General features: G+C 46.7%; 2 protein-coding genes across 6 annotated transcripts in view; both read right to left on the bottom strand.

Annotated features, from left to right (window-relative positions):
* Positions 1 to 1,749: 1,749 nt before the first annotated feature.
* On the bottom strand, positions 1,750 to 27,851 carry LOC309524700 (uncharacterized protein). Of its 4 annotated transcripts, none has more exons than XM_082209615.1 (4): positions 27,630 to 27,851; positions 7,561 to 8,310; positions 6,493 to 6,616; positions 1,750 to 4,109 (listed from the first exon to the last, which is right to left on the bottom strand). In XM_082209615.1, the coding sequence occupies exons 2-4, from the start codon at positions 8,293 to 8,295 to the stop codon at positions 2,830 to 2,832; spliced, it is 2,139 nt and encodes a 712-aa protein (XP_082065741.1). In that variant the 5' UTR covers positions 8,296 to 8,310; positions 27,630 to 27,851; the 3' UTR covers positions 1,750 to 2,829. The 4 variants fall into 4 exon arrangements, with proteins under 4 accessions (XP_082065741.1, XP_082065739.1, XP_082065740.1 ...); XM_082209613.1 differs by lacking the exon at positions 27,630 to 27,851 and adding an exon at positions 11,085 to 11,203 and having other exon boundaries at positions 1,751 to 4,109; XM_082209614.1 differs by lacking the exon at positions 27,630 to 27,851 and adding an exon at positions 11,085 to 11,203 and having other exon boundaries at positions 1,751 to 4,109; positions 7,561 to 8,307.
* LOC309524632 (uncharacterized protein) overlaps positions 13,142 to 27,865 on the bottom strand; it is a 100,995-nt gene continuing 86,271 nt past the window's right edge. For both annotated transcript variants that reach the window (XM_082209417.1, XM_082209418.1), the window contains 2 exons: positions 18,522 to 18,708; positions 13,142 to 16,627 (listed from right to left, as the gene is read on the bottom strand). In XM_082209417.1, coding sequence (XP_082065543.1) covers positions 15,156 to 16,627; positions 18,522 to 18,708 — 1,659 coding nt within the window. In that variant the 3' untranslated portion in view covers positions 13,142 to 15,155. The remainder of the gene's footprint in view (positions 16,628 to 18,521; positions 18,709 to 27,865) is intronic.

The following is a 27,865-nucleotide window of genomic DNA, read 5'->3' as shown; positions in this document are numbered from 1 at the left end:
CTGGTAGCGGTTCCTCAGGGTTTCAAACAGTGGTCTCTCCCAGTCCTTCATGGGGGTGTGGGAACCTTCTGCATGCAAACTAAGCTACAACTGCCCCCCCATTGTCTGCACTGACTGGGAGCAGCTCTCCATAGTTTCAGGCACAGAGTCTTTCCTGACCCTACCTAGAAAGGGCTCCATTCACAAGTGAGGGGGAACAGGGGGCACACAGAATTGCAGAATTGGATCTCAAAGGTCTTCTCGTCCAACTGCCTGCAATGCAAAGCATCCATGACGGATGGCCACCAACACCTGCTAAACAACATGTGACGGAGATGCTCACAGGTCAGGAGAGGCCCTGTCTGCACCATCTTCATGCCCTCCCCCCCCCTTTTCCATGGGGGAAACGTGAAACCAACTTATACTGACCAGGTCAGGCCATTGGTTCCATTGTCCCAGAATTATAGCGCTCTCAAATATTTTTTCTAATGGGAGATTCCAGGAACCCAATGTGGGACCTTTTCAAAAGGCACCATAGCTCAGTTGTAGAGCACAATTTGTCCACATAAGGCTCATCTCCAGCAGGTGATGTGGAAGGCCCACTCTCCACCCGAAAGCTTGGAGAGCCCGTGCCTGTCAGAATGCATAACACCAGTCTAGATGAATAAGGCTACTTCTTACATCCTCGTGTTCTGCCTGTGAGATCTGGATGCTTCTGGTGAAAGGTGCAGGAGCCAGTGAAGGGAGCAGCCTGGGGAAAGTTCTACCTCTCTTTTAAATCAGAACCAGTGAAGGCAGTGAAGGTCCTGTGTGAGTGTCTGGAGGCGGTTGGAGGATGGATGGCAGCTAACGGATTGAAGTTGAATAATGACAAGACAGAAGTACAGTGGTGCCCCGCAAGACGAACGCCTCGCAAGACGGAAAACCCGCTAGACGAAAGGGTTTTCCGTTTTGGAGGCGCTTCGCAAAACGAATTTCCCTATGGGGTTGCTTCGCAAGACGAAAAAATCTTGCGCGTCCCCGTGGTTTTTTTTTTTGCTCCCCCCCTTTTCCTAAGCCGCATATCAGCTGTTCCGCTGAAAAACCCGCTTAACAGCTGATCACGGAAAGCCGCTAGACTGCTGTAGCGCTAATCCACTAGGCTGTCAATGGGCTTGCTTCGCAAGACGAAAAAACCGCTAGACCAAGAGAATCGCAGAACGGATTCTTTTCGTCTTGCGAGGCACCACTGTACTGTTCTTGGAAGACAGGGGGCGGGCTGGAAGGGAGGACTCCCTGATCCTGAATGGGGTAACTGTGCCCCTGAAGGACCAGGTGCACAGCCTGGGAGTCATTTTGGACTCAGAGTTGTCCATGGAGGCAAAGGTCAATTCTGTGTCCAGGGCAGCTGTTTACCAGCCCACAGACTGTCTCGCCAGAGTGGTGCATGCTCTATTTATCTCCCGCTTGGACTACTGCAATGCACTCTACGTGGGACTACCTTTGAAGGTGACTCGGAAACTGCAATTAATCCAGAATGTAGCAGCTAGACTGGTGATTGAGAGTAGCCGCCGGGACCACATAACACTGCTCCTGAAAGATCTTCACTAGTTCCCAGTACGTTTCCGAGCACAATTCAAAGTGTTGGTGCTGACCTTTAAAGCCCTAAACAGCCTCGGTCCCCTATACCTGAAGGAGCATCTCCACCCCCATCGTCCAGCCCAGACACTGAGGTCCAGCACCGAGGGCCTTCTGGCGGTTCCCTCACTGTGAGAAGCCAAGTTACAGGGAACCAGGCAGAGGGCCTTCTCGGTAGTGGCGCCTGCCCTGTGGAATGCCCTCCCAGCAGATGTCAAGGCAATAAACAACTATTTTACTTTTAAAAGACAACTGAAGGCGGCCCTGTTTAGGGAAGTTTTTAATGTCTGATGCTGTATTGTTTTTAATATTCAGTTGGAAGCCGCCCAGAGTGGCTGGGGAAACCCAGCCAGATGAGTGGGGTGTAAATAAATTATTATTATTATTATTATTATTATTATTATTATTATTATTAAGGCCAGGCAGTGAAACCTGAAGGTTCACGTTTGGCCTGAGGTTCCCCACCCCGGCCTAGAGTCTAAGTGATGAGAGAGGTCAGTAATTGTCTTTATTTGCTTTAACCGTTAAAAGAGATCCCCAGTATGAATTCTTCCAGCATTTACATTTAAAGCACCATCGTCAATCCCTGGTGTTCCAGCTCAAAATCTGACCCTGCAAGATTTGCAGGCAGTCTAGGCCTGTTCTAGCTGGGAAGGTCAGAGACAGAGCAACTGCTTTGCCTGCAGGTTCCAGGATCAATACCCGACATCTCCAGGCAGGGCCAGGAAGGTGCCTGAATCCCTGCAGAGCCACTGCTAGTGTGTGTGAAAAATGGGTGATTCAAGGATGGGTGTTAATATTGCAGGTTCAGAGCCATCGCAAACGGGTCACTGACAACAGCTTGGTCTTTTTTAAAGTTCCTGAAAAGGGTAAATCTGTACTAATAGAGGGTTGGGCGGGGATATGGGCTGGCATAAGGTGAGGAGCGCTTATTGCACCGTAAACACCCATCTGGAAGCACCCAATTCTGAGCTAGAAATAGGAACTTGCCTTATACCAAGTCAGACCACTGGTTCATTTAGCTCAGTGACCTGGCAGTGGTTCTCAAAGGTTTCAGACAAGACGGTCAGAGCCCTACCTGGCAACACCGGGGATTGAACCAAGGATCACCAGCGAGTGAGGCAACAACCCTTCCTAAGCTAGACAGGCCCATGGTCTCTGACTTGGTATAAGGCAGCTTCCTACGAGCCTGTGAGAAGAGCAGGTCTCAACCTTTGTCTGCAATGCAAGCACTCAGGAGGTGGTCTCTCTCGAGTGGATTCTCTTGTGTCGTCTAAGGGATGCTTTGTGGCCGAAGCTCTGCCCGCAATCCGAGCACTCGTAGGGCTTCTCGCCTGTGTGAACCCTCCTGTGGTTGACAAGGTTGGAGTTCGTGCTGAACTTCTGCCCACAATCCGGGCACTGATAGGGCTTCTCTCCCGTGTGCACCCTCTTGTGATTGACAAGGTTGGAGCTCGTGCTGAAGCTTTTCCCACACTCGGCGCACTCAAAGGGTTTCTCTCCCGTGTGCGTTCTCTCGTGGATGAGAAGCTTGGACCGGCTGATGAAGCTCTTCCTGCAGTAGCTGCACTTGTGGGTTTCTTCCCCGGCTTGGGTTTTCTTCCCCGTGTGAAGCCTTTCATGTTTCCGGAGGTAAGAGCTCGAGATGAAGCTTTTCCCGCACTCCACGCACTCGTACGGCTTCTCCCCGGTGTGGGTTCGCCCGTGTATAATAAGGTCTGCTTTCTGATTGAAGCTCTTGCCGCACTCCAGGCACTCGTACGGCTTCTCTCCCGTGTGTGTCCGGATGTGGATGACAAGCTGGGGCCTGTGGACAAAGCTCTGGCCACACTCGGAGCACTTATATGGCTTCTCCCCCGTGTGCACCCTTTTGTGTGTGATGAGGTTGGAGCTGGAGGTGAAGCTTTTCCCACACATCGGACACTCGTAAGGCTTCTCTCCCGTGTGGGTTCTCTCGTGTACGATAAGGGAGGCCTTGTCGCTGAAGCTCCGCCCGCAGTCCGAGCATTTGTACGGCTTCTCGCCCGTGTGGACCCTCGTGTGCTTCATAAGGTTGCAGTTGGTGCTGAAGCACTTGCCGCACTCTGAGCACTTGTACGGCTTTTCCCCGGTGTGGGTCCTCTCGTGGATAATCATGTGCGCACTGTTGTTGGAGATCTTCCCGCAGTAGGTGCACGTGTATAGCTTCTGCATCTTCTGATTCCGAGGGAAATCAAAGCTCCGGCGCAAAACGCTGCCCCAGTCAGGGCCTCTCCTTTTCCTCTTCGCCTTCTGGCTTCCCTCGGGGAAGGTGCTTCCTCTGTTGCTCTCATCACAAAGAAAAGCTTGGACCTCTGCTGAGTTCTCCCGGTGGCTTTCTTGACTCTGTTGTTGATCGCCTGGCATCTCTCCCAACCCACAAACCTGGAAAAATTTCCCGTTGAGTCTTGCCAAGGACACTCCACTGATGCCCTCTTGTGGGTGCCTTTCGAAGGGGAAGGACTCGCCCCCATTCTCATACGCTTGGTCGCTGCCTGCCGGAACAAAGAGAGAATCAAAAACTCACCTCTACTCCACACTGGAGGAAAAACCCTCAAAGCTGCAAACTGGATCAATTATCAAAGCTATTTTATACTGCCACATTTAGGAACACAGGAAGCTTCCTTATAATGAGTCAGAATATTTGTGGAAAAAACAGAAGCTTTTATACTACGAATTTTAGGTCCAGAAATACCAAAGGAGCGGAAGAGACTGTTTTATGTAGTAGTAATAATAATAATAATAATAATAATAATAATAATAATAATAATTTATTATTTATACCCCGCCCATCTGGCTGGGCTTCCCCAGCCACTCTGGGCGGCTTCCAAAAGAATATTAAAATACTATAATACATCAAACATTAAAAGCTTCCCGAAATAGGGCTGCCTTCAGATGTCTTCTAAAAGCCTGGTAGTTGTTGTTATCTTTGACATCTGGTGGGAGGGCGTTCCACAGGGAAGGCGCCACTACCGAGAAGGCCCTCTGCCTGGTTCCCTGTAGCTTTGCTTCTCGCAATGAGGGAACCGCCAGAAGGCCCTCGGCGCTGGACCTCAGCGTCCGGGCAGAACGATGGGGGTGGAGCTGCTCCTTCAGGTATACTGGACCGAGGCCGTTTAGGGCTTTAAAGGTCAGCACCAACACTTTGAATTGTGCTCGGAAACGTACTGGGAGCCAATGCAGGTCTTTCAAGACCGGTGTTATATGGTCTCGGCGGCCGCCCCCAGTCACCAGTCTAGCTGCCGCATTCTGGATTAGTTGTAGTTTCCGAGTCACCTTCAAAGGTAGCCCCACGTAGAGTGCATTGCAGTAGTCCAAGCGGGAGATAACCAGAGCATGCACCACTCTGGCGAGACAGTCCGCAGGCAGATAGGGTCTCAGCCTACGTACCAGATGGAGCTGGTAAACAGCTGCCCTGGACACAGATTTGACCTGTGCCTCCATGGACAGCTGTGAGTCCAAAATGACACTACAACAGCTGTGCAAATGCTACTTGCTCAAAGATGGAAGGAAGATAAACTACCTACAAAGGAAGAATGGCTGACAGAGATGATGGACTATGCTGAAATGGCTGAAATAACTGGGAAGATCAGAGATCAAGAAGATAACAAATAGAATAAAGAATAAAGAATAGGGGAAGTGTACAAGTTACTTAAAAGAACATTGTAAACAATTATCCGGACAGGGGACATTCTCAGCCTCAGTTGGAGATGCTGGGAATTGGGAACCTTCTGCATGCCAGACAACTGCTCTACCACTAAGCTATGGCCCTTCCTTGTTTCCTTTCTGTAACTAAGCCTAACAACATGCAATTTAATTTAATACTTCTCTTTCCTCTTTCTCCATGCAAGCATGTAACACATATTTACATAAACTGTGCTTATGAATTAGTTGATGGCAGTAAAGTTTATGGAGAAGAAAACTTTAAAAGATTGTCACTTTGTTATTTTGTCGATGGGACAACTGTATTGTGGCTTCCAAAGAAGGTAGTACTATTTGTATAATCTACGGCTCACTGGCATATTGAATTATACATGTATTTTATTTCGCATTGTGGTTTTAACTTTGCTTTGTTTGCCATCCTGGCCTCTCGCAAGAGGGATGGCAGGGTCAAAGAAACAATAACAGCTAATTTCTTGACCTCACCAGGTAGGGCTGACAGAACGCCTGAAGGTTTGGTACCAGTCAGCGTACAGTAGACAATATTGAGCTCAATGGACTTTGATAAAAGACAGCTTCCTGTGGTGTTGCTGCTGCTACTAATAACACTATATTCTTCTAGAAGGAAATTTAATAAACAAAATGCATTAAATAAAATATATCAATTTTAAAAAGGAACGTGGCAAAGGGCATCTAAGGCCTTTCAGTTTGCAACTGAAGCTAGAAAAGCTCTCCCTTTTCTAGATGATGCTCAGCCTATTCTAGGCAACCAGAACAGCCACTTGCTCCATGTTGTATCAAGCTCTAGAAATGGAATGAGAGATCTAAAGGGCAGAGACCTGGGTGCCACTCAAGGCTTTCCTCCCAATGCAAACGGCAGCTGCAGGAGAGCTGACAACAACCCACCCCTTGAAAATGTTATTTGCATTAACAACAAAAAAAACATGCGCGGTAAATAAATGCGAAGAGGCACTGCATATCACATCTGGGTCTCAGAAAAGGAGGGTGAAAGTTGGGCTTTCCCCCCACAACAGCATTCTCCCAAATTCATCCCTTCAGGTAATGCTGGCTGCAGATGGTGGGAGTTGCAGCTCAAAATCCCTCAAAGGTGCTAGTTTGGGAAGTGGCTTTTTCAGAGCTTTCACTGTCAAAAGCAGCCTGATACTTTCGCTACAGAAATTGCAAAACGACCAGAGGACCCAGACCCCTATTCCTTACCCAGAAAGCTGGCCTCCTCTTCGCTCTCCTCCTCAGCCTCTGCAGAGAGATGAATGTTTGCTGTGTCTAACAGATCTTGTTCAGACTTTGGAGAATTAGCAAGATCTTCTGCAGGCCAAGACACCTGAAACAGAAACACGGGTGCAAATCCAGATTTATTTATTTAAAATTTGTATACCGCAGGTCCCAGGATAAAATTACAATATATATATATATAAACAAAAAATACATTCAAAATAAAAACAACCCAGTAACCCCCACAACACATTGGAAGGCAGATTAGCAGAGACGCTGCTATATTTCGATAAACAGCATCTGAATGACTACAATCCTATACACACCTACCAGGAAGTGAGTCCCACGGATCTTGTATAAATAAATGGCCTATTCCTTTCCATGTTTAATAAGCCAAGGTACAATCACCTGTCCTGAACATGGGCATCATCTCAACAAACATTACAACAATCTTACACTGTAGATGGGAGCGTTGAAACCACAAGAAAAATCTAGATTCCCCCCCCCCTCACCGGGGAGCAAACAGCATTATGGACAGGGTGGGGGAGCAATTTAGATCAGGAAGACGGTGGTGATAGGAAGGAAACCTCCTTCGCCACAGCTGCTATGCTGATGAGAACCAAAGTCCCCTGAAGATGCTTTGAATGCCTCCAGATGTTTGCTCTAATTAGCCTTTTTTAAGGATTAGAGAGAAATGCAGTGAGGAGGATGGGCCTGTCAATGAATCTTTGTCACTATAGCTCAGGGGTGCCCAATCTTTTTCCAAAGGGGGCCAGATTTGATGAAGTGAACATGCATGAGTTCTTGAGCTTTTTTTAGGGTTGAAGTTGTTGAGCTTTTTTTAGGATCTTACCCCAAATTTGCTGAACATTTTTTAGAACCCAGAGAAGGAACTGCCTCTGGGGGCTGGATTAAACTGACCGGTGGGCCGGATTAGGCTCCTAAAACGGGCTTTGGATGTGCCTGCTATAGCTAAACAAAACCTCCATGTCTAGAGGCACTGGACCTGAGACCATGAGATGCTGGAGACCCAGGTGAGAGGAGGGCACTTACCTTTCCAGGAAGCCCCTCGGTGTCTTGCAGCTGCAGCAGGAAGTCCTCAGCGAGGGCCACCGCCTGGGCGCAGGTCTCTGGCCTGCATCCCTTGACCCAGCTCTGCATTTCCGCAGGCAGGATGGTCAGGAACTGCTCCAGGACCAGCAGCTCCACCATCTCTTCCTTGGTGCGCCTCTCTGGCTTCAGCCACCGGGAGCAAAGTTCCTGGAGCCGAAGCCAGGCCTCTCGGGGCCCCTCGGCCTCCTGGTAGCAGAACCGCCGGAAGCTCTGCCGCTCCATCTCCGACCTCATGTTGGTGTCTTCTTCCTCCTCATCCAGGATCTCCTCCTTCACTTTCACAGAGGAAATCTGCTCCCCTCCTTCCTCGTGTGCCTCCCCACTCAGGTCTGGCAGGGTCTGGTCTGTCCCCCCTGTTCTCCCACTGGGCCACCGACTGGCATCCGCAGCTCCCCTGAAGGAGGCCGGGAGGACACCATCTCTGGAGAGGGGAGGACTGGGAGCCTGTGGGGTTTCCCACCGTGAACGAGGGGGCTGCATCGTCTTCAGGAAATCCTGCCACTGGGCATCCCAGTGCTGCTGTGGCTCCTCCTCCTCTGACTCCTGCTTAATTTGATGTAAATCTGCCCGAGGCAGAAGATCCCTGATGGTCCCAAGTTGGTATGCAGGAGATTTTTTCCCTTTGGATTCCAGTCTCGCCCTTTGAATGGGTCTCCTTGGCTTCTGCTCTTCCATTTGTACGCTGCCCTGCTGGAAAGGAAATCAACACAAAGTAAAGTAACAGTATAGAATAAAACTCAAGAATAAAAACAAAAGCATATTTTTTAACCATTACAGTGGTGCCTTGGGTTACATTGCCTTTGGGCTACGTAACCTTCTGCTTACCTTTGGGTTACTTCCTGGTTTCGACGCTCGCACATACGCAGAAGCGCTAAACCACACAGCCGCATGCATACATTCGGGTTGCAGATGAGCCTCCGGAATGGATTATGTCTGCAACCCGAGGTTCCACTGTAGTCAGTTTTTGAAATATATTATTACTTCTAATTCTTATGTTCAGGCTGTGAATGACAATGTCACCCAAATGACCCCACCCATGCACAAGAGGAAGTTATCCAGACCTGGGAAAACCCCAAGGTTTATGGAAGTACAAATAATATTTGGGGGTGGGAGAACCAAGGCAGTGGAGGGAAATCCAAAAACAACCCAGTGAGAGGACTGAGCATGTTCAGTGGACAGGGAATGCTGATCCTGGCTGCAACTTCTAGCATGTTGGAAAAGAAACAACAGATCTTTCTATAGGGTTAAGGCTGTGACAGACCCACCTAACATTTAAAGTACATGGCTTCACCCAAGAAACCCAAGTTCTTAAGGGTGCTGAGAACTGTAGCAATAAACTACAGTTCCCATGACTTTCTGGGGGAAGCCACGTGCTTTAAATGTATGGTGTCTGCACAGCCTAAGAAACAAACAAAGAGAAGGAATATTGACCAACAAAATCAAATAACCCACTTCATGTGGCCTGCTAGTCCCTGTGGTTTCCATCTCTTGGTCTCATCATGTGATGAACCTCTCTCAGAGAGAGAGAGAGATGTCTAAAGAGCCCTTAAAGGTAAAGGGACCCCTGACCATTAGGTCCAGTTGCGGATGACTCTGGGGTTGCGGCGCTTATCTCGCTTTATGGCTGAGGGAGCCGGTGTACAGTCATGTGGCCAGCATGACTAAGCAACTTCTGGAGAACCACAGCAGCACACAGAAACGCCATTTACCTTCCCGCTGGAGCAGTACCTATTTATCTACTTGCACTTTGACGTGCTTTCGAACTTCTAGGTTGGCAGGAGCAGGGACTGAGCAATGGGAGCTCACCCCGTCGCGGGGATTCAAACTGCCAACCATCTGATCGGTAAGCTCTAGGCTCTGTGGTTTTGACCACAGCACCACCTGCGTCCCTTAAAGAGCACTTAGAGAGATCCTTTAAACTCCAATCTCAGCAGGAATCAGCACAGTGCTGAAATGGGATAGAAGCCCTGATCTGGAGATAAATGATCCTGCTGGCTGCTCTTTAAAGAGGTTTTTTTTCTTAGAACTCATTGCTAATTCAGCAGGGTCTTCTTGTGCTCTTATTTTCCCCCACCCCAGATCTGTGGTTGGAAGGTCTAAACATGCTGATTGTGTTTGCAAGACTTGTATGTATGCTAGATGACATGTCTGGTGAGTGTGTGCAGCACCTCTGGTGTGTGTGCATGTGACTTTATGGTCTGCATCTATTTTATGTGTGTGCATGCATGTGCATACATTGGCCACAGAGCTCACTGGAATGTGGCCTCCAGAATCAATGCAGCTTTAAGCCCATAAATGTTTCGTTCCTCCTGCTCTTTAGGAAAGAACAATCAAATTTGACAGTATCAGGAGGAGAGAACTCTTGGATCTACAGAGTTAATGTTCTCAAGATCCTATGGACACAAACTGCAATGAGATTTCCCTTTAATTGCTTTCTTATATTTTTCTGAAAAATATGAAACAGTATAGAAATGAGTAATAATCTGAACATGAATAGCTAATTTCAATTTTGCCTTCCTCAGTCTTTTACAATACTGTCTTCAACGTTTTTATTATCATTAATTCATTTACATGTGCCACACTTCTTAAGAATCCTCCTTTCCTCTGCATTCTCAAAACCGTCACCCACTTCAACTCTTTGTCTGAAAACTCAGCCGTATTACTGGGGAAGGTGGAAGATAAAACCTTTAACAAAACATGCTTTAAGGCTCTCTCACTTATCTACAAGCAGACACACTAGCTTTGATAGCTTGGGGAAAAGTTCAGACGTGTTCTCCAGGGAATGGATCTATCAGCTGTTTTATTAGCCCTGACTAATAAAGGCACAGTGTACCTTGATTTGGGGCAGGCAAAAGAAGCCATTTCCTTGCTAAATGAATCGGATGGACATCATTGCCACAAGATGCGACGATGGTGGTGGCAAAGAGAGCTTTACAAGGCGATCTGACCAATTCACGAAGGAGGGCGATAGGTTTATCAATGGCACTGGCAGAGGAAGGGGGTTAGGAGTAGTGGTCTGCAAAGGGTGTCACAGTAAGAGCCCCCCCCCTGCTGCACTGCTCTTCCTCCCCCCCCCCGCCTCCCCTTCCCTCTCCGCCGTGGGGAGGACCGTCGAAATGGGCTGGGCTCCCTGATGAGGGACAGGGAGAGGGGCGGCAAAAGCCCCAGGTACGCAGCTGATCCATCGGGAAGCAGCAGCTGCCTTGGACCCCTCATTCTGCCCCTTGAGCTCAGGACTGAAGGGAGCAGCTCCCCAGGGTCTCCGGCAGGGTCCGTGCCAGCCTGAGCCAGAGATGTTTGCCCCTGTGCCCTCCTGCAGATGCCCTGCCCCTCAGCTGCGCCCCTTCCCCTTCCTGCCCGGGTGGGGGGGGGGGCGCCCTGCAGCCTCTGGCTCCACTCGGGGCCTGATCCTGCCAGGCGCACGTGCTCTCCTCCCCCTCCCGCCCCCCCCCCGCCTCCTGCACCTCGGACTCCTCGCTCCGTCCCTGCAGCGGAATCCGGCTCCTCTCCGGGGAAACTCGCCCGGCCACGGGCCGCTGCTCCTCCGCTCTCCTCGGCGGGGGACAGGAAAGTGCAGCCGCTCTCGAGTCCCCCTGGCTGGCCCCGTTTCCTGCCTCTCTGGGCATCGGAGCTCGCTGGCTGTGGGTTGGGCCCTGGGAGGCTGCAAGGCTGGATTCGCCCCCTTGCGCTGTCCCTCAAAATTTATTGTATCATTGGAATCTACCTGGCATCTTCTCGGATATCCAGAATGTTGCACAAATAAGTCTCCTTGTGATCCGATGTGCAGTCACTGGCTTCCTCATCAGTAAATATTTTTAGAAAGCTGGGACGATGCCACCCTGCAGCCACAGCTGTCAATTTTCAGATTTGAAAATAAGGGATCAGCAGACTCGGAAAATAAGGGATCAGCAGCCTCACCTGTCCCGGGGACAGTCTACAGGATACCTAACAATCCGGGATAGCAGCGGGAAATGGCACTGGAATAAGGGAATTTCCCGCAAAAAAGGGAAGGTTGACAGCTATGCCTGCAGCCCGAATGGGTAGCTGGAGGAGGCAGTCCAGTTCCCAGCTCTGCTGGTTGGGATCATGCAATCACTTAGCTCCAGCAACCGACCTTTCCAAACCCTCCAACATTTCTCTGATGAAAATAGGGACATCCCATTCCATAAATATAATTTTCCTATTTATACACCACACATCTTATTACGCTGCCCCAGCCACTCTGGGAAGTTTCCAACATATATAAAAAACATAATGTCAGGGGTTCAGGAGCAGAGGCAAGGGCAAGGGAGGAAACAGAGAGCGAGGGGGAGGAGGCAGAAGAAAGGATGAGTGATGACTACAACCCGAGATCTCCGAGTCTTTCCAGTGAATCAGAAGATTCACAGAAAGGAGCACCAGTGGCCAGGGCAAGGGGGGAGCCTAGGGGGACATCCCAGGAGGAAAGGGCCAGAGGGGGCTCAGAGGGGAGCAGTTGGAAATCGGGACCAGCGTCACCAACAGAGAGCAGGGGAGAGGAAGGGCGTCAGGTATCAAGCGCTGGCAGCTCACAACAGGAGGGAGGGCACGAGTCAGGAGTGGCCACACCTCCATCGGGGAGCGAAGAAACGGTCAGACGGAAAGTGGAAGGTTGGGCGCGCGCGCCAAGTTCAAATGCACAGGAAGGTGGCGCAGTAAGCAGCCCGGAAAGGGAGCCAGGTCCTAAAGCCCGGCGCAAGGAGGCAGGAGGGTCCGGGGGGGGTCGGCGTCAGAAGAATCCAGGAAGGAAGAGACCCCGGGGGGCAGAGGGACCCAGAGAAGAACAGTCAGGCGGAAAAGGTGGAGTAAGGCTAGGATATTAAGTTGGTGTACAAGGGGCGGAGACTCAGACGGAGCTTCGCCGGTCTAACCCATAAGACGTAGAGTTGCACGCAGCAGCTGGAGAATGGAAACTGTAACTCAATAAAGACTTTTACAAAGTGATTGCTGGCTAGTGTGATCCTCTGTGAGCTAGGATCTGGAAGCAGCTCTGACACATAATAAAACATTAAACATTAAAAAACGTTCCTATAGAGGATTGCCTTCAGAGAGCCGGGGGTTGGATAACTCCATTCCCTCCAACATTTCTTCAATGAAAATAGGGACACCGTAAGGAAAAGCGTGACATTCTGGGATCCAATCAGAAACCAGGATGGCTTCTCTAATTCTAAACAGTGGCACTTGGAGGGTTTCTCTTTCCCTGCTTTTTCATTCGCTGCCTCTGGTCTCCTGCATCCATTTAGCAGAGGAGGGGAGCGGTTTTGGCCTTATACTTCTCCACCCCCCACCCCATCCCCAATATAACCAAAAACACCAGGAGACACACACACACCATTTTGGAGTGAGGACCAAAAAAATAAAATCGTTTTATTATTTTATTACTTATTTTTGCAGTTCAATCTACCGTATCTATAAATTTTATAGTTTATAGCCAATGGCCACCGCAATACAATATGAGTACAAATCACACAGCTGCAAAACAAAAGACATTGCATGCACCAGATCAGGATAAATCTATAGTGTCCAAAATTTATTCTCACATTTGTTTCGATGGGAAGGATATAGGGCAGCAGAGCCAAGGTGGTGGGGTCCAGAGTGGAGTTCCTATCATCCTTGACTGTCTGCCCTGCTGGCTGAAGCTGATGGGAACTGGACAACAACATCTGGGGACACCTCAATGGTTATTCTGTGATTTACAGAATCGACAAAGGATTAAGGCACTGATCCAGAAGACAATGAACTGAGAAGAGGCCCCACTGAATTATCTTGGAGCAACTGTAACTGTAGTTTGTTAGTGTGATCTGTCTGAAGTGAAACAGATCACTATATAATAATAATAATTTATTATTTATACCCCACCCATCTGGCTGAGTTTATCCAGCCACTCTGGGCGGCTCCCAATCAAGTGTTAAAAACAGTACAGCATTAAATATTAAAAACTTCTCTAAACAGGGCTGCGTGTTTGAATAAGCAGAAGATTGTACAGTGGTACCTCGTGTTACATACACTTCAGGTTACAGACTCCTCTTCTATTCTTCTCAGTTATATGATTATGAAAGTAAAGTTCTTTTGAATAGCAAGAGTCTGGCCACTGTATAGTCTGTAAAAAGGAACTATCAACTAGAATAGCTATTTGGCTTCCTAACTATAAGCTACTCTGTTACTTTGGATATCATAAAAATTCAGAGACAGACAGACTTTAATGTTGTATACAGTGTAAGACTGGGGAATTGAGAGGTGGGGAGAGCAAGCGGGGGGGGGTAGAATACACTTTCATTATTTTACAAAGTTCATATGCAAGGTGTTTGTGTCAGTGTGACATGGGTAGCTTCTCTTCCTATTCATTTATTAGTTTTCATTGGCAGTGAGAAAGATCGGGGGGCCCCAGGGCATAGTTGGTTGCCTTCAGTTGACTGCAGTAAAGGTGGCGGAGGCTGAACCATTTTGAGGACGTGAGTTGCAATTTGAAGAAGACGTGAGTTGCAATTTGACATCATCTGGAGGGGCCACAGGTTACCCAACAGGTCCGTTTTCAGCGCCTTCACCTTCTCCGGGCACAGCTGCCCTTGGAACTCTTCGTACTGGATGTGCTTTTGTCCTGTGGTGCCTCTGCAGGTGGGCCTTCTTCAGGACGGAGAGGGCCTCACCACAAATGAGGCACACAGGCATGCCTTTCAGCTCCACAAAGAATTTGTCGTGTGTCCACCTTTTTTGAAAATGCGGCACTCCAAATCTATCTTCCTCTTCTTGTGGAAACATTGATTGAAACAGACAATTAGGCAGACGGAGTTGTTCAAATATGGGAGTCCTATGCTGCCTATAGCCAGCCCTGGTCAGTAATGTGTCTGCAGCTCTTTGAGCCATTGAAGTTTCTGAGCTCTTTTCAAAGGCAGCCCCAGGAAGAGTGTGTTAAACTAACTCCTACGCAATGTGGCACCAGACTGCTTTCTTTTTTTGTAATTATCTGTTTGTTTTAAATTCTGTAGCTTAAATTCTCTTGATGCTTCTTTTTTTGAGAAGGGCCTCTTACAGTCACAAAGAAATGATTTTCAGTGCAGCTCCATAACACTGATTGTGCCCTCACACTGCCCCTTTTTGTGTGGGGATTTGGATCCAGAAAAGGAGCAGACGGGGAAAGGTTAAGCAGAATCCCACCCACCCCCTGCGCCACCCTTAGGTGTGCTCAGTCTTCGCCTGCTTCATGACTCCAGCTTCCACGAGAAGGCAGGATAGAGCTGCAGAAAACAGGAAGTGGTCCTTCAACCAGCCAGGACATCTCACCATCACAGACAGATCCAGTCTCCTGCTATGGAGTAAGGAGTGGCCCAGGGATGGCAGAGAGAGGAGGGGAAGGGGCCAGGGACAGAAGGAATGGCAGGGCTCCAGATGCTCCCTTGGACCCTTCTCCTGACACCAAGGGGAGCTCCTCTTCTGGGGCTGAAAGCATTAGGGTGTTTGATTTTATCAGTATTGCAAGGAAGCATAGAAGGAAAGGTAAAAAACACCTATGCGGTTTATTAAAGTATCTGTGGTTTTCCCCCTGTGTGAGTTCGTTGATGTATTCTAAGTGCTCCAGATTGACGGTAGCTGTTTCCACATTCCATACATTTAAATGGTTTCTCCCCTGTATGAGTTCTTTGGTGTATTCTAAGTGATCCACTATAACTAAAGCTCTTTCCACATTCAATACATTTAAATGGTTTCTCCCCTGTGTGAGTTCGCTGATGTCTTCTAAGTGCCCCACTTCGACTGAAGCTCTTTCCACATTCAATACATTTATATGGTTTCTCCCCTGTGTGAGTTCGTTGGTGTGTTCTAAGGTGTCCACTTTTGCTGAAACTCTTTCCACATTCAATACATTTAAATGGTTTCTCCCCGGTGTGAGTTCGTTGATGTATTCTAAGGTATCCATTTTGACTGTAGCTCTTTCCACATTCAATACATTTATATGGTTTCTCCCCTGTGTGAGTTTGTTGGTGTACTCTAAGTACTCCACTTTTGCTGAAACTCTTTCCACATTCAATACATTTAAATGGTTTCTCCCCCGTGTGAATTCGTTGATGTATTCTAAGGTATCCATTTTGACTGTAGCTCTTTCCACATTCAATACATTTATATGGTTTCTCCCCTGTGTGAGTTCGTTGGTGTCTTCTAAGATGTCCACTTTCACTGAAGCTCTTTCCACATTCAATACATTTAAATGGTTTCTCTCCCGTGTGAGTACGTTGGTGTATTCTAAGTGATCCACTATCATTGAAGCTCTTACCACACTCCATACATTTAAATGGTTTCTCACCTGTGTGAATTCGTTGGTGTATTCTAAGTGCTCCACTTTCACTGAAGCTCTTTCCACATTCAATACATTTCAATGGTTTATCCTCCGTGTGTATTCGTAGATGACTTCTAAGGGTTCCACCTCGACTGAAGCCCTTACCACACTCCATACATTTAAATGGTTTCTCCCCTGTGTGAGTTCGTTGGTGTATTCTAAGTGATCCACTATCCCTGTAGCTCTTTCCACATTCCATACATTTAAATGGTTTTTCCCCTGTGTGAGTTCGTTGGTGTATTCTAAGTTCTCCGCTTCGACTATAGCTTTTTCCACATTCAAAACATTTAAATGGTTTCTCCCCTGTGTGAGTTCGCTGATGTATTCGAAGTTTCCCAGTGGTACTGAAGCTCTTTTCACATTCAATACATTCAAATGGTTTCTCCCCTGTGTGAGTACGTTGGTGTATTCTAAGATGTCCACTTCCACTGAAGCTCTTACCGCACTCCATACATTTAAATGGTTTCTCACCCGTGTGAGTTCGTTGATGTATTCTAAGTGCTTGACTATGACTAAGGTTCGTCCCACACTTCATACATTCAAATAGTTTCTCTCCTTTGTGAGTTTGTTGTTGTATCCTCAGTTTCTTTGTTCTTTCGCATAAATTCACATGTGGCTCCATAGAATTCTGAATTTCATCTTCCTCACCTGTTTGGGAGTCTGGGAGGAAAGAGAATCCTGTTAGACTTTCAGGAAAGACAAAAAAGGAATTGAACACATGTCAATCCCAGTCTGCACCTTCTCTCATTTTAACACCTTCATTCTCCACTATCCTCTCTAGGTTCCAAATTTTACGAAAGCTGATGAGATAGTGGCAAGAGCAACACATGATCACTCCATTCAAACTTAATAAAGCACCATCGTTTTATAATACAAATCTATGGGGGAATTGGCTTATTAAACACATCTCTGTATTTTTACTTTCTAAAGTGAAGAAATGATCTCAGGGTAAAGTAACGGTATCTCCCTTGTGAAATAAATAAAACTTAAGTGCTACATGTAACTCTAAAAATATTGCCATATATTGGAACCTAGGAAGAGCCTTCTGCATCAGGCAAAGGCCCACCTAGTCCAGCATCCTCTTCTCACAGAGGCCAACCAGATGCCTGTGGGAAACTGGCAAGCAGGACTGGAGCACAAGAGTCTTCTCTGCCTTCCTGTGCTTTCCAGAAACTAGTATCAAGAAGCATTATTGCCTAGGACCGCGAGGGCAGAGCAGAAACGTCAGTCTTATCCTTTTCTTCAAGCTATCCAAGTTGCTGGCCGTCACTGTCTCCTGTAGGATGGATTCCATAAATGAACTACGCTTCTGTTTATTCATCTTTTGCAGCCCTTAAAGGCTGATAAATGTATTATGGCCTAAGCTTTTGTGGGCTGCAGTCTGACAAAGTGGACTCTTGACCAGGAAAGCTGGTGCCACTATAAACCTCTGAGTCTCTTTGTTGGCTTTGTGTACTTATGTTGAAATTTGCACCAAGGTTGTACCACAGTGTCTCCATGGAAGCTTAGGAACGGACAAAATTACAGGGTGTCAGCTCTGTGAATCTCAAGCCTCTCGTGCCTCCGCTGACAGAGCCTGAGAACGCAAGAGATGTGATTCAGTTGGAAGGTGAAGCAGGGGAGGAGCAGCCAAGCTGCAGCAGGAGCAAAGAAGAAAGAGCAGGAAGAGGGGGTGACGGGGGGTGGGGACACAGACTGTTATCTCCAGTTTGAGCTCTGACACAGGGACCCCAGAAATAGCCTGTCCAAACAATCGTAGGCTCGAGAGAATCTGAGAGAAGAGAGGAAAAGAGAGTGAAAGTGGGGGCTTCTTTGCTGGAGGACTCAGCAACTGCAAGCTGGGTTGAACAGGCTGAAGACTGAGCTCCACAGTGATTTGTGAGTTTGAGCAATAAACCTGAGATAATTACTATTGGAGTTGTCTCGCGAGTGTGCGGGAGAACCAAGCCATTACACAGTGGCGCTATAAATTATTATCCCACTCACTGACTCTCAACAACCCCAGTCTGTAAGATTTACACAATTTGCTTATAATACCAGACACTCTTGGACTTAATATACCCAATCCTAAGTGTAGAGCCTCCAGCCACAGGAATTGTGTATCATGATAACTGGTCCTTTGTCCCTTAAGCCCACCAAACTGGGGAGCAGCATGTATTTATTGTGTTTTGATGCTGGTGGGATGTATCATTCTGACCCTGTCTATAAACAATAAGAGTAATAGAAACAATTTATGTACATTAATTATAAATAATTATGGGAAACATTTCCATTCCCCTTCACCCATTGTTCAGGATTGGTGTGCAACATCATTATCATCAATTATTCCTGCCGTGGAAATAACACCTAAGATTTCAAAGCCTGGAGGAAGAAAATCTGCCCCCACTACTTTAGGAAAAGGATTCAAGAAACAAAGAGCTGCTTTGGAGAAGGCCTCATCCCTTCCTTCTTCCTGTCAGGAACTTCCTTCCATTTGTCTCCTCTCCATCTTTTCCTCTTTCTCCCGCCACCTTCCATCTATCCCTGTCCCCATCTCCTCTCCCCTGGAACTCACCAGATTTCTCCAAGGGTCCTGGGAGGGAATGCTCAGAGGTTGTGGGGAGGGATGCGGGAGACAGCCTGACCAGGTCACCCGTCCATCTTCCTCCTTCCATCCTGGCCAGGGTTGCAGGTTCAGTCTCAGCTAGGTTTGCAGGTTCAGCTTCCTGAGGAGTGCAGAAGCCAGAGCCAGTTGCAGTTTCCTGGGAGGGAGGGAAGAAGAAGCCAAGGGAGTCTGAGAGCCCCTGCAGGGATTCTCCTGCCCAAGGCATTCTGCTGCCCCTGGAGAAGTGCCAATTGGGCACCCCCTTCCCAAGAGCCCCCACCCATTTTCAAACACCTTTGGCAATTCCTTTCAGCTGCCTGTCCCACCTCCCTTCCTGTGAGTAGATCTCAAGAGTTGTATATTTTTTTTTATAATATTTTTTATTGTTTTTTTCCAGATACAGATGTATAGTCAGATATACGTCAAAAGCATTTTTTACAGAAAGAAGAGAAAAAAGATCAAAGAAAGAAGTTTTACATTTTTCGAACCCAACTTTCAAGAAACCATCGGACTTCCCCACATCCTCCAAACCTTGCATTCTTTACAATAAAAAAAACAGCAAATTATCACCTTGTTTCATGAGTTTTTTTATATCTTCCACTAACCATATTTTCAATTCAGAATACCTATTATTAAGTCGTTTCAATACCCTCTGATGATTACCAAAATTACTCTGAACTTTAATACTTTCATAAGTTTTTACCTTAATTTCCTTCAAATATTTTTACTGAAGCTAATTTTCTCCAAAACTTAGCAAATTTTCAACATTCATATAGCTTATAATATTTTTGTAAATAGTCCTTAAATTTTCTCCAATCCTCTTCTGTTGCTTCCTCTCCCCGGTCTCGGATTCTGCCGGTCATTTCCGCCAGCTCCATATAGTCCATCAGTTGTGTATGCCATTCCTCCAGCGTGGGTAAATCTTGTGTCTTCCAATGCTTGGCAATAAGGATTCTTGCTGCTGTGGTTGCATAAAGAAAAAAGGTTCTGTCCTTCTTTAACACCTTCTGGTCGACAATACCCAGGAGGAAGGCCTCTGGTTTCTTGGGAAAGGTATACTTCAATACCTTTTTTAGCTCATTATAAATCATTTCCCAGAAAGCCTTCACTCTCGGGCAAGTCCACCATAGGTGAAAGAATGTCCCTTCAGCCTCCCTACATTTCCAACATCTGTTATCCGTCAAATGGTATATTTTTGCCAACTTGACTGGGGTCATGTACCACCTGTATATCATTTTCATAATGTTTTCTTTCAAGGCATTACATGCCATAAATTTCATACCGGTGGTCCATAACCTTTCCCAGTCTTCAAACATAATGTTGTACCCAATGTCCTGAGCCCATTTTATCCTGGCTGATTTAACTAACTCATATTGAGTATTCCATTTAAGCAACAAGTTATACATTCTTGAAAGTACTTTTGTCCTTGGTTCAAGTAATTCTGTCTCTAGTTTCGATTTTTCCACCTGGAAGCCTATTTTTTTGTCCTTTTTATACACTTCTTGAATCTGGGCATAGTGTAACCAATCATGCACCTTGTTTTTTAGTTTGTCAAAACTCTGCAGTCTCCAATTATCTCCAACCCTTTCTATAATTTCACCTCCCTTCCTGTGAGTAGATCTCAAGAGTTGTTTACACCACGTGATCCCTTAAAGAGGGCAATTCTTTAAAACTGAAGGCCATTTCTACAAAATGGAAGACTTCCAAAAACAGCCTTTTACAAGGAAAGTTTTCATGGTTTTTATTTTGTTGGAAGCTACCCAGATGGGCAGAGGCAACCCAGTCAGATAGGCAGGATGCAAATAATAATAATAATAATAATAATAATAATAATAATAATAATAATAATTGCTTCCTGTCCTGGGACGCCGGTGGCGCTGTGGGTTAAACCATAGAGCCTAGGACTTGCCGATAAGAAGGTACTTGACCCCAGTCAAGCTTGCAAAAATATATCATTTGCCCGATAACAAATGTTGGAAATGCAAAGAGATTGAAGGTACATTCTTTCACCTTTGGTGGACGTGCCCAAGGATCAAGGCCTTCTGGGAAATGATATATAATGAACTGAAAAAGGTATTTAAATATACTTTCACGAAGAAACCAGAGGCCTTCCTCCTGGGCATAGTGGACCAATCGGTGCTAAAGAAGGATAGAATTTTTTTTATGTATGCTACAGCAGCAGCAAGAATTCTCATCGCAAAGCACTGGAAGACACAAGATCTAACCACATTGGAAGATTGGCAGATGCAACTAATGGACTACATGGAGATGGCGGAAATGACTGGCAGAATCCGAGACCAGGGAGAGGAGACGGTGGAGGAAGATTGGAAGAAATTCAAAATTTATTTGCAGAAATACTGTAAAATTTATGAATGTTAAGGACAGTGAAATGAATCGCAGGGACTTTAGCAACAAAGTAAAATGTAAGATTGGATTAACAACAGATAAATTAATAGGATATGAATTTGCTGAATTAATTTTTAAAAAAGGGATACAAGAACGGGAGATGTGAGGAAGTCCGGAAAATAAGCTAATTGAAGATGAGAAATTAAGAAAGAGGGAATTTTTGTTTTTTGTTATTATATGTGTTTTTATCTTTTTTTTCTTTTTCTTTTGATGTGTTTAATGTTTGTGTTTCTGTATTGTATTGTTTTTTGTGATTTTGTACTTTCTTTGTCTTTTATTGTGGAAACTTAATAAAATATTTATTAAAAAAAAGGTTGGCGGTTCGATTCCCCACGACGGGGTCAGTTCCCATTGCTCGGTCCCTGCTCCTGCCAACCTAGCAGTTCGAAAGCACGTCAAAGTGCAAGTAGATAAATAGGTACGACTCCGGCAGGAAGGTAAACGGCGTTTCCGTGCGCTGCTCTCCTTTGCAAGAAGTGGCTTAGTCATGCTGACCACATGACCTGGAAGCTGTACGCCTGCTCCCTCAGCCAATAAAGCGAGATGAGCGCCACAACCCCAGAGTCGGTCACGATTGGACCTAATGGTCAGGGGTACCTTTACCTTTTTAAGCCTGTCCTGCTAGGCATGCTGATCAGAGACTCTGTCCAAACAACCCCTTCGAACGCAACAGGGCTTCCTATTTTTACTGCTATCAGGGGACAGTCAAACCACGAAGCCACTGATCAACCAGAGTTTCCTGTTTTCACCAAGCACAGTTTGAAGTTAGCTTAATATCCCAGCTTGTTCCAAAGCTGGCAGCTGTAGTTTCCTGGTTTGGGCAAAATGGAAAGTTTGTTCGTTATGGCTCATAAGAGACTGCCTGGTTTCATCACGGTTCACCCTCAGGGCCGGCCAAATCATGAGGTAAGCTGGGACCATTAGGTCAGGAGGCAGATGCAGGGAGATATGGGACCAGCACATTCCCAGCTCCCCTGTTTGTTAGCCTTGCTGCCAGTGCAGGACCACAGCTGGTAGATTCGTGCAACTACCCATGCAGAGTCCTTCTCTTTTCCCCTCTCTCACTAAAGGTTGGGTGGGGGTCCTTCCTGGAGTGATGCATTCTGTTTGTGGGGGCCAGGAGACTGTGGTGGCGGCAGCTAGAGTTTTTTGTTTTGAACTTGGGTCAACTTAGGTTTTATCGTAATGTACCAAATGTACATTAGTACAGCAATGTACTAAAAACTGTTCCTATTTGTAACACAGCTTTTCAGGCTGTGATTCAGTCATCTGAACATGGACATTATCTTAATAAATCTTGGAACAATCTTGCTAGGTAGGCCAGTGTTATTCTATTTGCACTGCACATGGCAGTGCTGAGGCTGCAAGACGTGCCAAGATTTTTATCTCAGTGGGGAGAAAAGAGCATTTTGGAAATGGAGGCAATTTAGAGGAGGAAAACGGGGGTTGGTGGAAGGACATCTCTTCTGACGTAGCTTCGGCTCTGATGAAATTCAGAGTCCCCTGCAGCTGTTTAGGTAAAGTAAGAAAAGAAGGAGAAATGATCACAAAACTCCCATGTATAAGAAAGTTTGGTCTAGCAAGCCTGGTGGAATAAGTCCCATGATTGGAATGTAATAATGGAGGGATACAATCTATTTCAGAGAAACAGACCAGACAAGAAAGGAGGAGGAGTGGCGTTATATGTCAGGGATGTGTATACCTGTGAAGAGATCCAAGATTTAGATCCTCAAAGCCAAAGTGAGAGCATTTGGGTCAAAATTAAGGGAGAGAAGAATAACAGAGACCTCATTGTGGGAGTTTACTATAGATCCCCAAGCCAAACGGAGGACATAGATGATGCCTTCCTGGAACAGATGGCCAAGCATGCAAAAGGAAGGGAGATAGTAGTAATGGGGGACTTCAATTACCCGGATATTTGTTGGACGTCAAAACTCAGCCAAGAGCATAAGGTCAAACAGATTCCTCACTGGCCTTGCAAACAACTTCATTGTCCAGAAAGTGGGAGAAGCAACAAGAGGAACATCCATTTTAGATCTGGTCCTAACCAATGTTGATGACCTGGTTAGTGGGGTAGAAGTGGAAGGATCATTAGGCGCGAGTGATCATGCTCTTCTGAAGTTTACTATACAGCGGAAAGGAGCAGCCAAGCATACTAGGACTCAATTTCTTGACTTTAAGAAAGCCGACTTCATAAAACTTAGGGAAGTGCTGGGTGAGATCCCATGGACAGTAATACTAAAAGGAAAGGGAGTTCATGATGGCTGGGAGTTTGTTAAGAGGGAGATAGTAAAAGCACAACGTCAGGCAATACCAATGAGACGGAAACATGGAAGGTGCCTAAGGAAGCCATGGTGGCTATTTAAATAACTTTTACAACTGAATTAAGATTAAAAAAGGATGTGTACAAAAAATGGAAAAGGGGGGAAACCACCAAAGAGGAATTCAAACAAATAGCCAGCACATGTAGACACAAAGTCAGAAAAGCTAAAGCACAGAATGAACTCAGGCTTGCTAGAGAGGTTAAAAGCAACAAAAAAGGCTTTTATGGGTATGTCCGTAGCAAAAGGAAGAACAAAGAAACAGTGGGGTCACTCAGAGGAGAAGATGGTGAAATGCAAACAGGGGACACAGAAAGGGCTGAATTCCTCAATGCCTTCTTTGCCTCAGTCTTCTCCGATAAAGAAAACAATGCCCGACCTGAAGAATTTGGAGCAAATGATTCAGCAGAGGAAACACAGCCCAGAATAACTAAGGAGATAGTACAAGAATACTTGGCTAGTTTAGATGTATTCAAGTCTCCAGGGCCAGATGAACTGCATCCAAGAGTATTAAAAGAACTGGCAGATGTGATCTCAAAACCATTGGCAGTCATCTTTGAGAATTCCTGGAGAACAGGCAAAGTCCCAGCAGACTGGAGGAGGGCAAATGTTGTCCCTATTTTCAAAAAGGGGAAAAGAGAGGACCCAAATAATTACTGCCCAGTCAGTCTGACATCAATACCAGGGAAGATTCTGGAGCAGATCATTAAGCAAACAGTCTGTGAGCACCTAGAAAGGAATGCTGTGATCACCAATAGTCAGCATGGATTTCTGAAATATAAGTAATGTCAGACTAACCTGATCTCGTTTTTTGACAGAATTACAAGCCTGGTAGATGAAGGGAACGCAGTGGATGTAGCCTTTGACAAGGTGCCCCATGATATTCTTGTGAAGAAGCTGGTAAAATGCGGTCTTCACTATGCTACCACTCAGTGGATTTGTAACTGGCTGACTGACCGAACCCAAAGGCTGCTCATCAATGGTTCCTCTTCATCCTGGAGAAGAGTGACTAGTGCGGTGCCACAGGGTTCTGTCTTGGGCCCGGTCTTATTCAACATCTTTATCAACGACTTGGATGATGGACTCAAGGGCATCCTGATCAAATTTGCAGATGACACCAAACTGGGAGGGGTGGCTAACACCCCAGAGGACAGGATCACACTTCAAAACGACTTTGACAGATTAGAGAACTGGGCCAAAACAAACAAGATGAATTTTAACAGGGAGAAATTTAAGTATTGCACTTGGGCAAAAAAAATGAGAGGCACAAATACAAGATGGGTGACACCCGGCTTGAGAGCAGTACATGTGAAAAGGATCTAGGAGTCTTGGTTGACCACAAACTTGACATGAGCCAACAGTGTGACGCGGCAGCTAAAAAAGCCAATGCAATTCTGGGCTGCATCAATAGGAGTATAGCATCTAGACCAAGGGAAGTAATAGAGCCACTGTATTCTGCTCTGGTCAGACCTCACCTGGAGTACTGTGTCCAGTTCTGGGCACCACAATTCAAGAAGGACACTGACAAACTGGAACGTGTCCAGAGGAGGGCAACCAAAATGGTCAAAGGCCTGGAAACGATGCCTTATGAGGAATGGCTAAGGGAGCTGGGCATGTTTAGCCTGGAGAAGAGGAGGTTAAGGGGTGATATGATAGCCATGTTCAAATATATAAAAGGATGTCACATAGAGGAGGGAGAAAGGTTGTTTTCTGCTGCTCCAGAGAAGCGGACATGGAGCAATGGATCCAAACTACAAGAAAGAAGATTCCACCTAAACATTAGGAAGAACTTCCTGACAGTAAGAGCTGTTCGACAGTGGAATTTGCTGCCAAGGAGTGTGGTGGAGTCTCCTACTTTGGAGGTCTTTAAGCAGAGGCTTGACAACCATATGTCAGGAGTGCTCTGATGGTGTTTCCTGCTTGGCAGGGGGTTGGACCTGATGGTCCTTGTGATCTCTTCTAACTCTATGATTCTATGATTCTATAACCCAGTGAGAGGACTGAGCATGTTCAGTGGACAGGGAATGCTGATTGTGGCTGCAACTTCTAGCATGTTGGAAAGGCAGCAACAGATCTTTGTATATGAATAAGGCTGCAACAGACCCACCTAACATTGAAAGTACATGGCTTCACCCAAGAAATCCTGCCAGCTGCAGTTTGTTAGGGGTGTTGAGAACTGTAGCAATAAACTACAGGTCCCGTGGTTCTCTGGGGGAAGCCACGTGCTTTAAATGTAAGGTATCTGCACAGCGTAAGAAACTGACAAAAGGAATATTGACCAACAAAATCAAACAACTCACTCCAAAATATTTTAAATCTGATGGTCACAAACTCTCTTGACAGAAGACACTCTAACTTGCAGTCCATTGGCTGCATATGTCTTGCCAAGCCTCAGGGTGTGTCCTGCTAATCCCTGCCTTTTCCATCTCCTGGTCTGATCATAGGATGAAGATCTCTGTCTGTCCTGGAGAGAAAGATGCCTAAGGGCCCTTAGAGAGATCTTTTAAACTCCAATTTCACCACAAACCAGCACAGTGCTGAAATGGGGTAAAGGCCCTGCTCCAGAAATGATCCCTCTGGCTGCTCTTTAAAGAGGATTTCTAAAGAACGATCAGAAGGGTCTTTTTTCCACAGATCTCCTTGCTAATTCAGCAGAGTCTTCTTGTGCTCTTATTTCTCCTCCAGCCCAGCACTGGGGTTGGAAGGTCTAAACATGCTGATTGTGTTTGCAAGACTTGTATGTATGCTAGATGGCATGTCTGGTGAGTGTGGGCAGCACCTCTGGCGTGTGTGGATGTGACTTTATGGTCTGCATCTCTTTTCTGTATGCGCATGCATGCGCATACATTGGCCACAAAGCTCACTGGAATGTGGCCTCCAGAATCAATGCAGCTTTAAGCCCATAAATGTTTCGCTCCTCCTGCTCTATCAGAAAGAACAATCAAATCTGAGACTATCAGGAGGAGAGAACTCCTGGATCTACAGAGTTAATGTTCTCAACAACCTATGGACACAAATTGCAATGAGATTTCTCTCTAATTACTAATTAGATTTTTTTCTTAAAAATATGAAGCAGTATAGAAATGAAAGGAGTAATAATCTGAACATGAATAGCTAATTTGTATCTTAAGAAGATACAAATTGGTGTATCTGAAGAAATAGGTGTATCTGAAGAAGTGTGCATGCACACGAAAGCTCATACCAAGAACTAACTTAGTTGGTCTTTAAGGTGCTACTGGAAGGAATTTTTTTATTTTGACTATGGCAGACCAACACGGCTACCTATCTGTAGCTAATTTCAATTTCGCCTTCCTCAGTCTTTAACAATACTGTCTTCAATGTTTTTATTATCATTAATTCATTTCCATATGCCACACTTCTTAAGAATCCTCCTTTCCTCTGCATTCTCAAAACTGTCACCCACTTCAACCCTCAGCCTTCATCTGAAAACTCTGCTGCCTTACTGAGGAAGGTGGAAATAAAACAATTAATGAAACAGGCTTAAGCCTGTCTCACTTATTCACACGCAGATACAAGAGGTCACTAGCTTTGATAGTTTGGGGAAAGATCAGATGCATTCTCCGGGGAAAAGATCTATTAGCCGTTTTATTAGCCGTGACAGAACAACAGAACCTCCATGTGTAGGCACAGTGTACCTTGATTTGGGGAAGACAAAAGAAGCAATTTCCTTGCTAAATGAATCTGATGGACATCATTGCCACAAGATGCGGTGATGGTGGTGGTAAAGAGAGCTTTCAAAGGCGATCAGACCAATTCACAAATAAGGGTGATAGATTTATCAATGGCACTGGCAGAGGAAGGGGGGCAGTAGTGGAGGCTTGCAAAGGGTGTCGGGGGGGCTGCAGAGTGAGAGGGGCACCTCCCTGCTGCACTGCTCTTCCTTCTCCTCCCCGCCTCCCCTTCCCTCTCCGCCGTGGGGAGGACCGTCGAAATGGGCTGGGCTCCCTGCTGAGGGACAAGGAGAGGGGCGGCAGACTCAGTGACCGCCCCGGGAGGCAAAAGCCCCACGACGCCGCTGATCCGTGAGCGACTATATGCATCGTCCATCGGGAAGCAGCAGCTGCCTTGGACCCCTCATTCTGCCCCTTGAGCTCAGGACTGAAGGGAGCAGCTCCCCAGGGTCTCCGGCAGGGTCCGTGCCAGCCCGAGCCAGAGATGTTTGCCCCTGTGCCCTCCTGCAGATGCCTTGCCCCTCAGCTGCGCCCCTTCCCCTTCCTGCCCGCTTGGGGGGGGGGGGCGCCCTGCAGCCTCTGGCTCCACTCGGGGCCTGATCCTGCCAGGCGCACCTGCTCTCCTCCTCCCCCTCCTGCCCCCCCCCCGCCTCCTGCACCTCGGACTCCTCGCTCCGTCCCTGCTCCGGAATCCGGCTCCTCTCCGGGGAAACTCGCCAGGCCACGGGCCGCTGCTCCTCCGCTCTCCTCGGCGGGGGACAGGAAAGTGCAGCCGCTCTCGAGTCCCCCTGGCTGGCCCCGTTTCCTGCCTCTCTGGGCAGCGGAGCTCGCTGGCTGTGGGTTGGGCCCTGGGAGGCTGCGAGGCTGGATGCGCCCCCTTGCGCTGTCCCTCAAA

This window comes from Podarcis vaucheri, assembly GCF_965113315.1.
Source record: "Podarcis vaucheri genome assembly, chromosome: 2".
Taxonomy (NCBI): domain Eukaryota; kingdom Metazoa; phylum Chordata; class Lepidosauria; order Squamata; family Lacertidae; genus Podarcis; species Podarcis vaucheri.
Note: the sequence above shows the minus strand (reverse complement) of the source record. Positions and strands in the feature narration are given on the sequence as shown.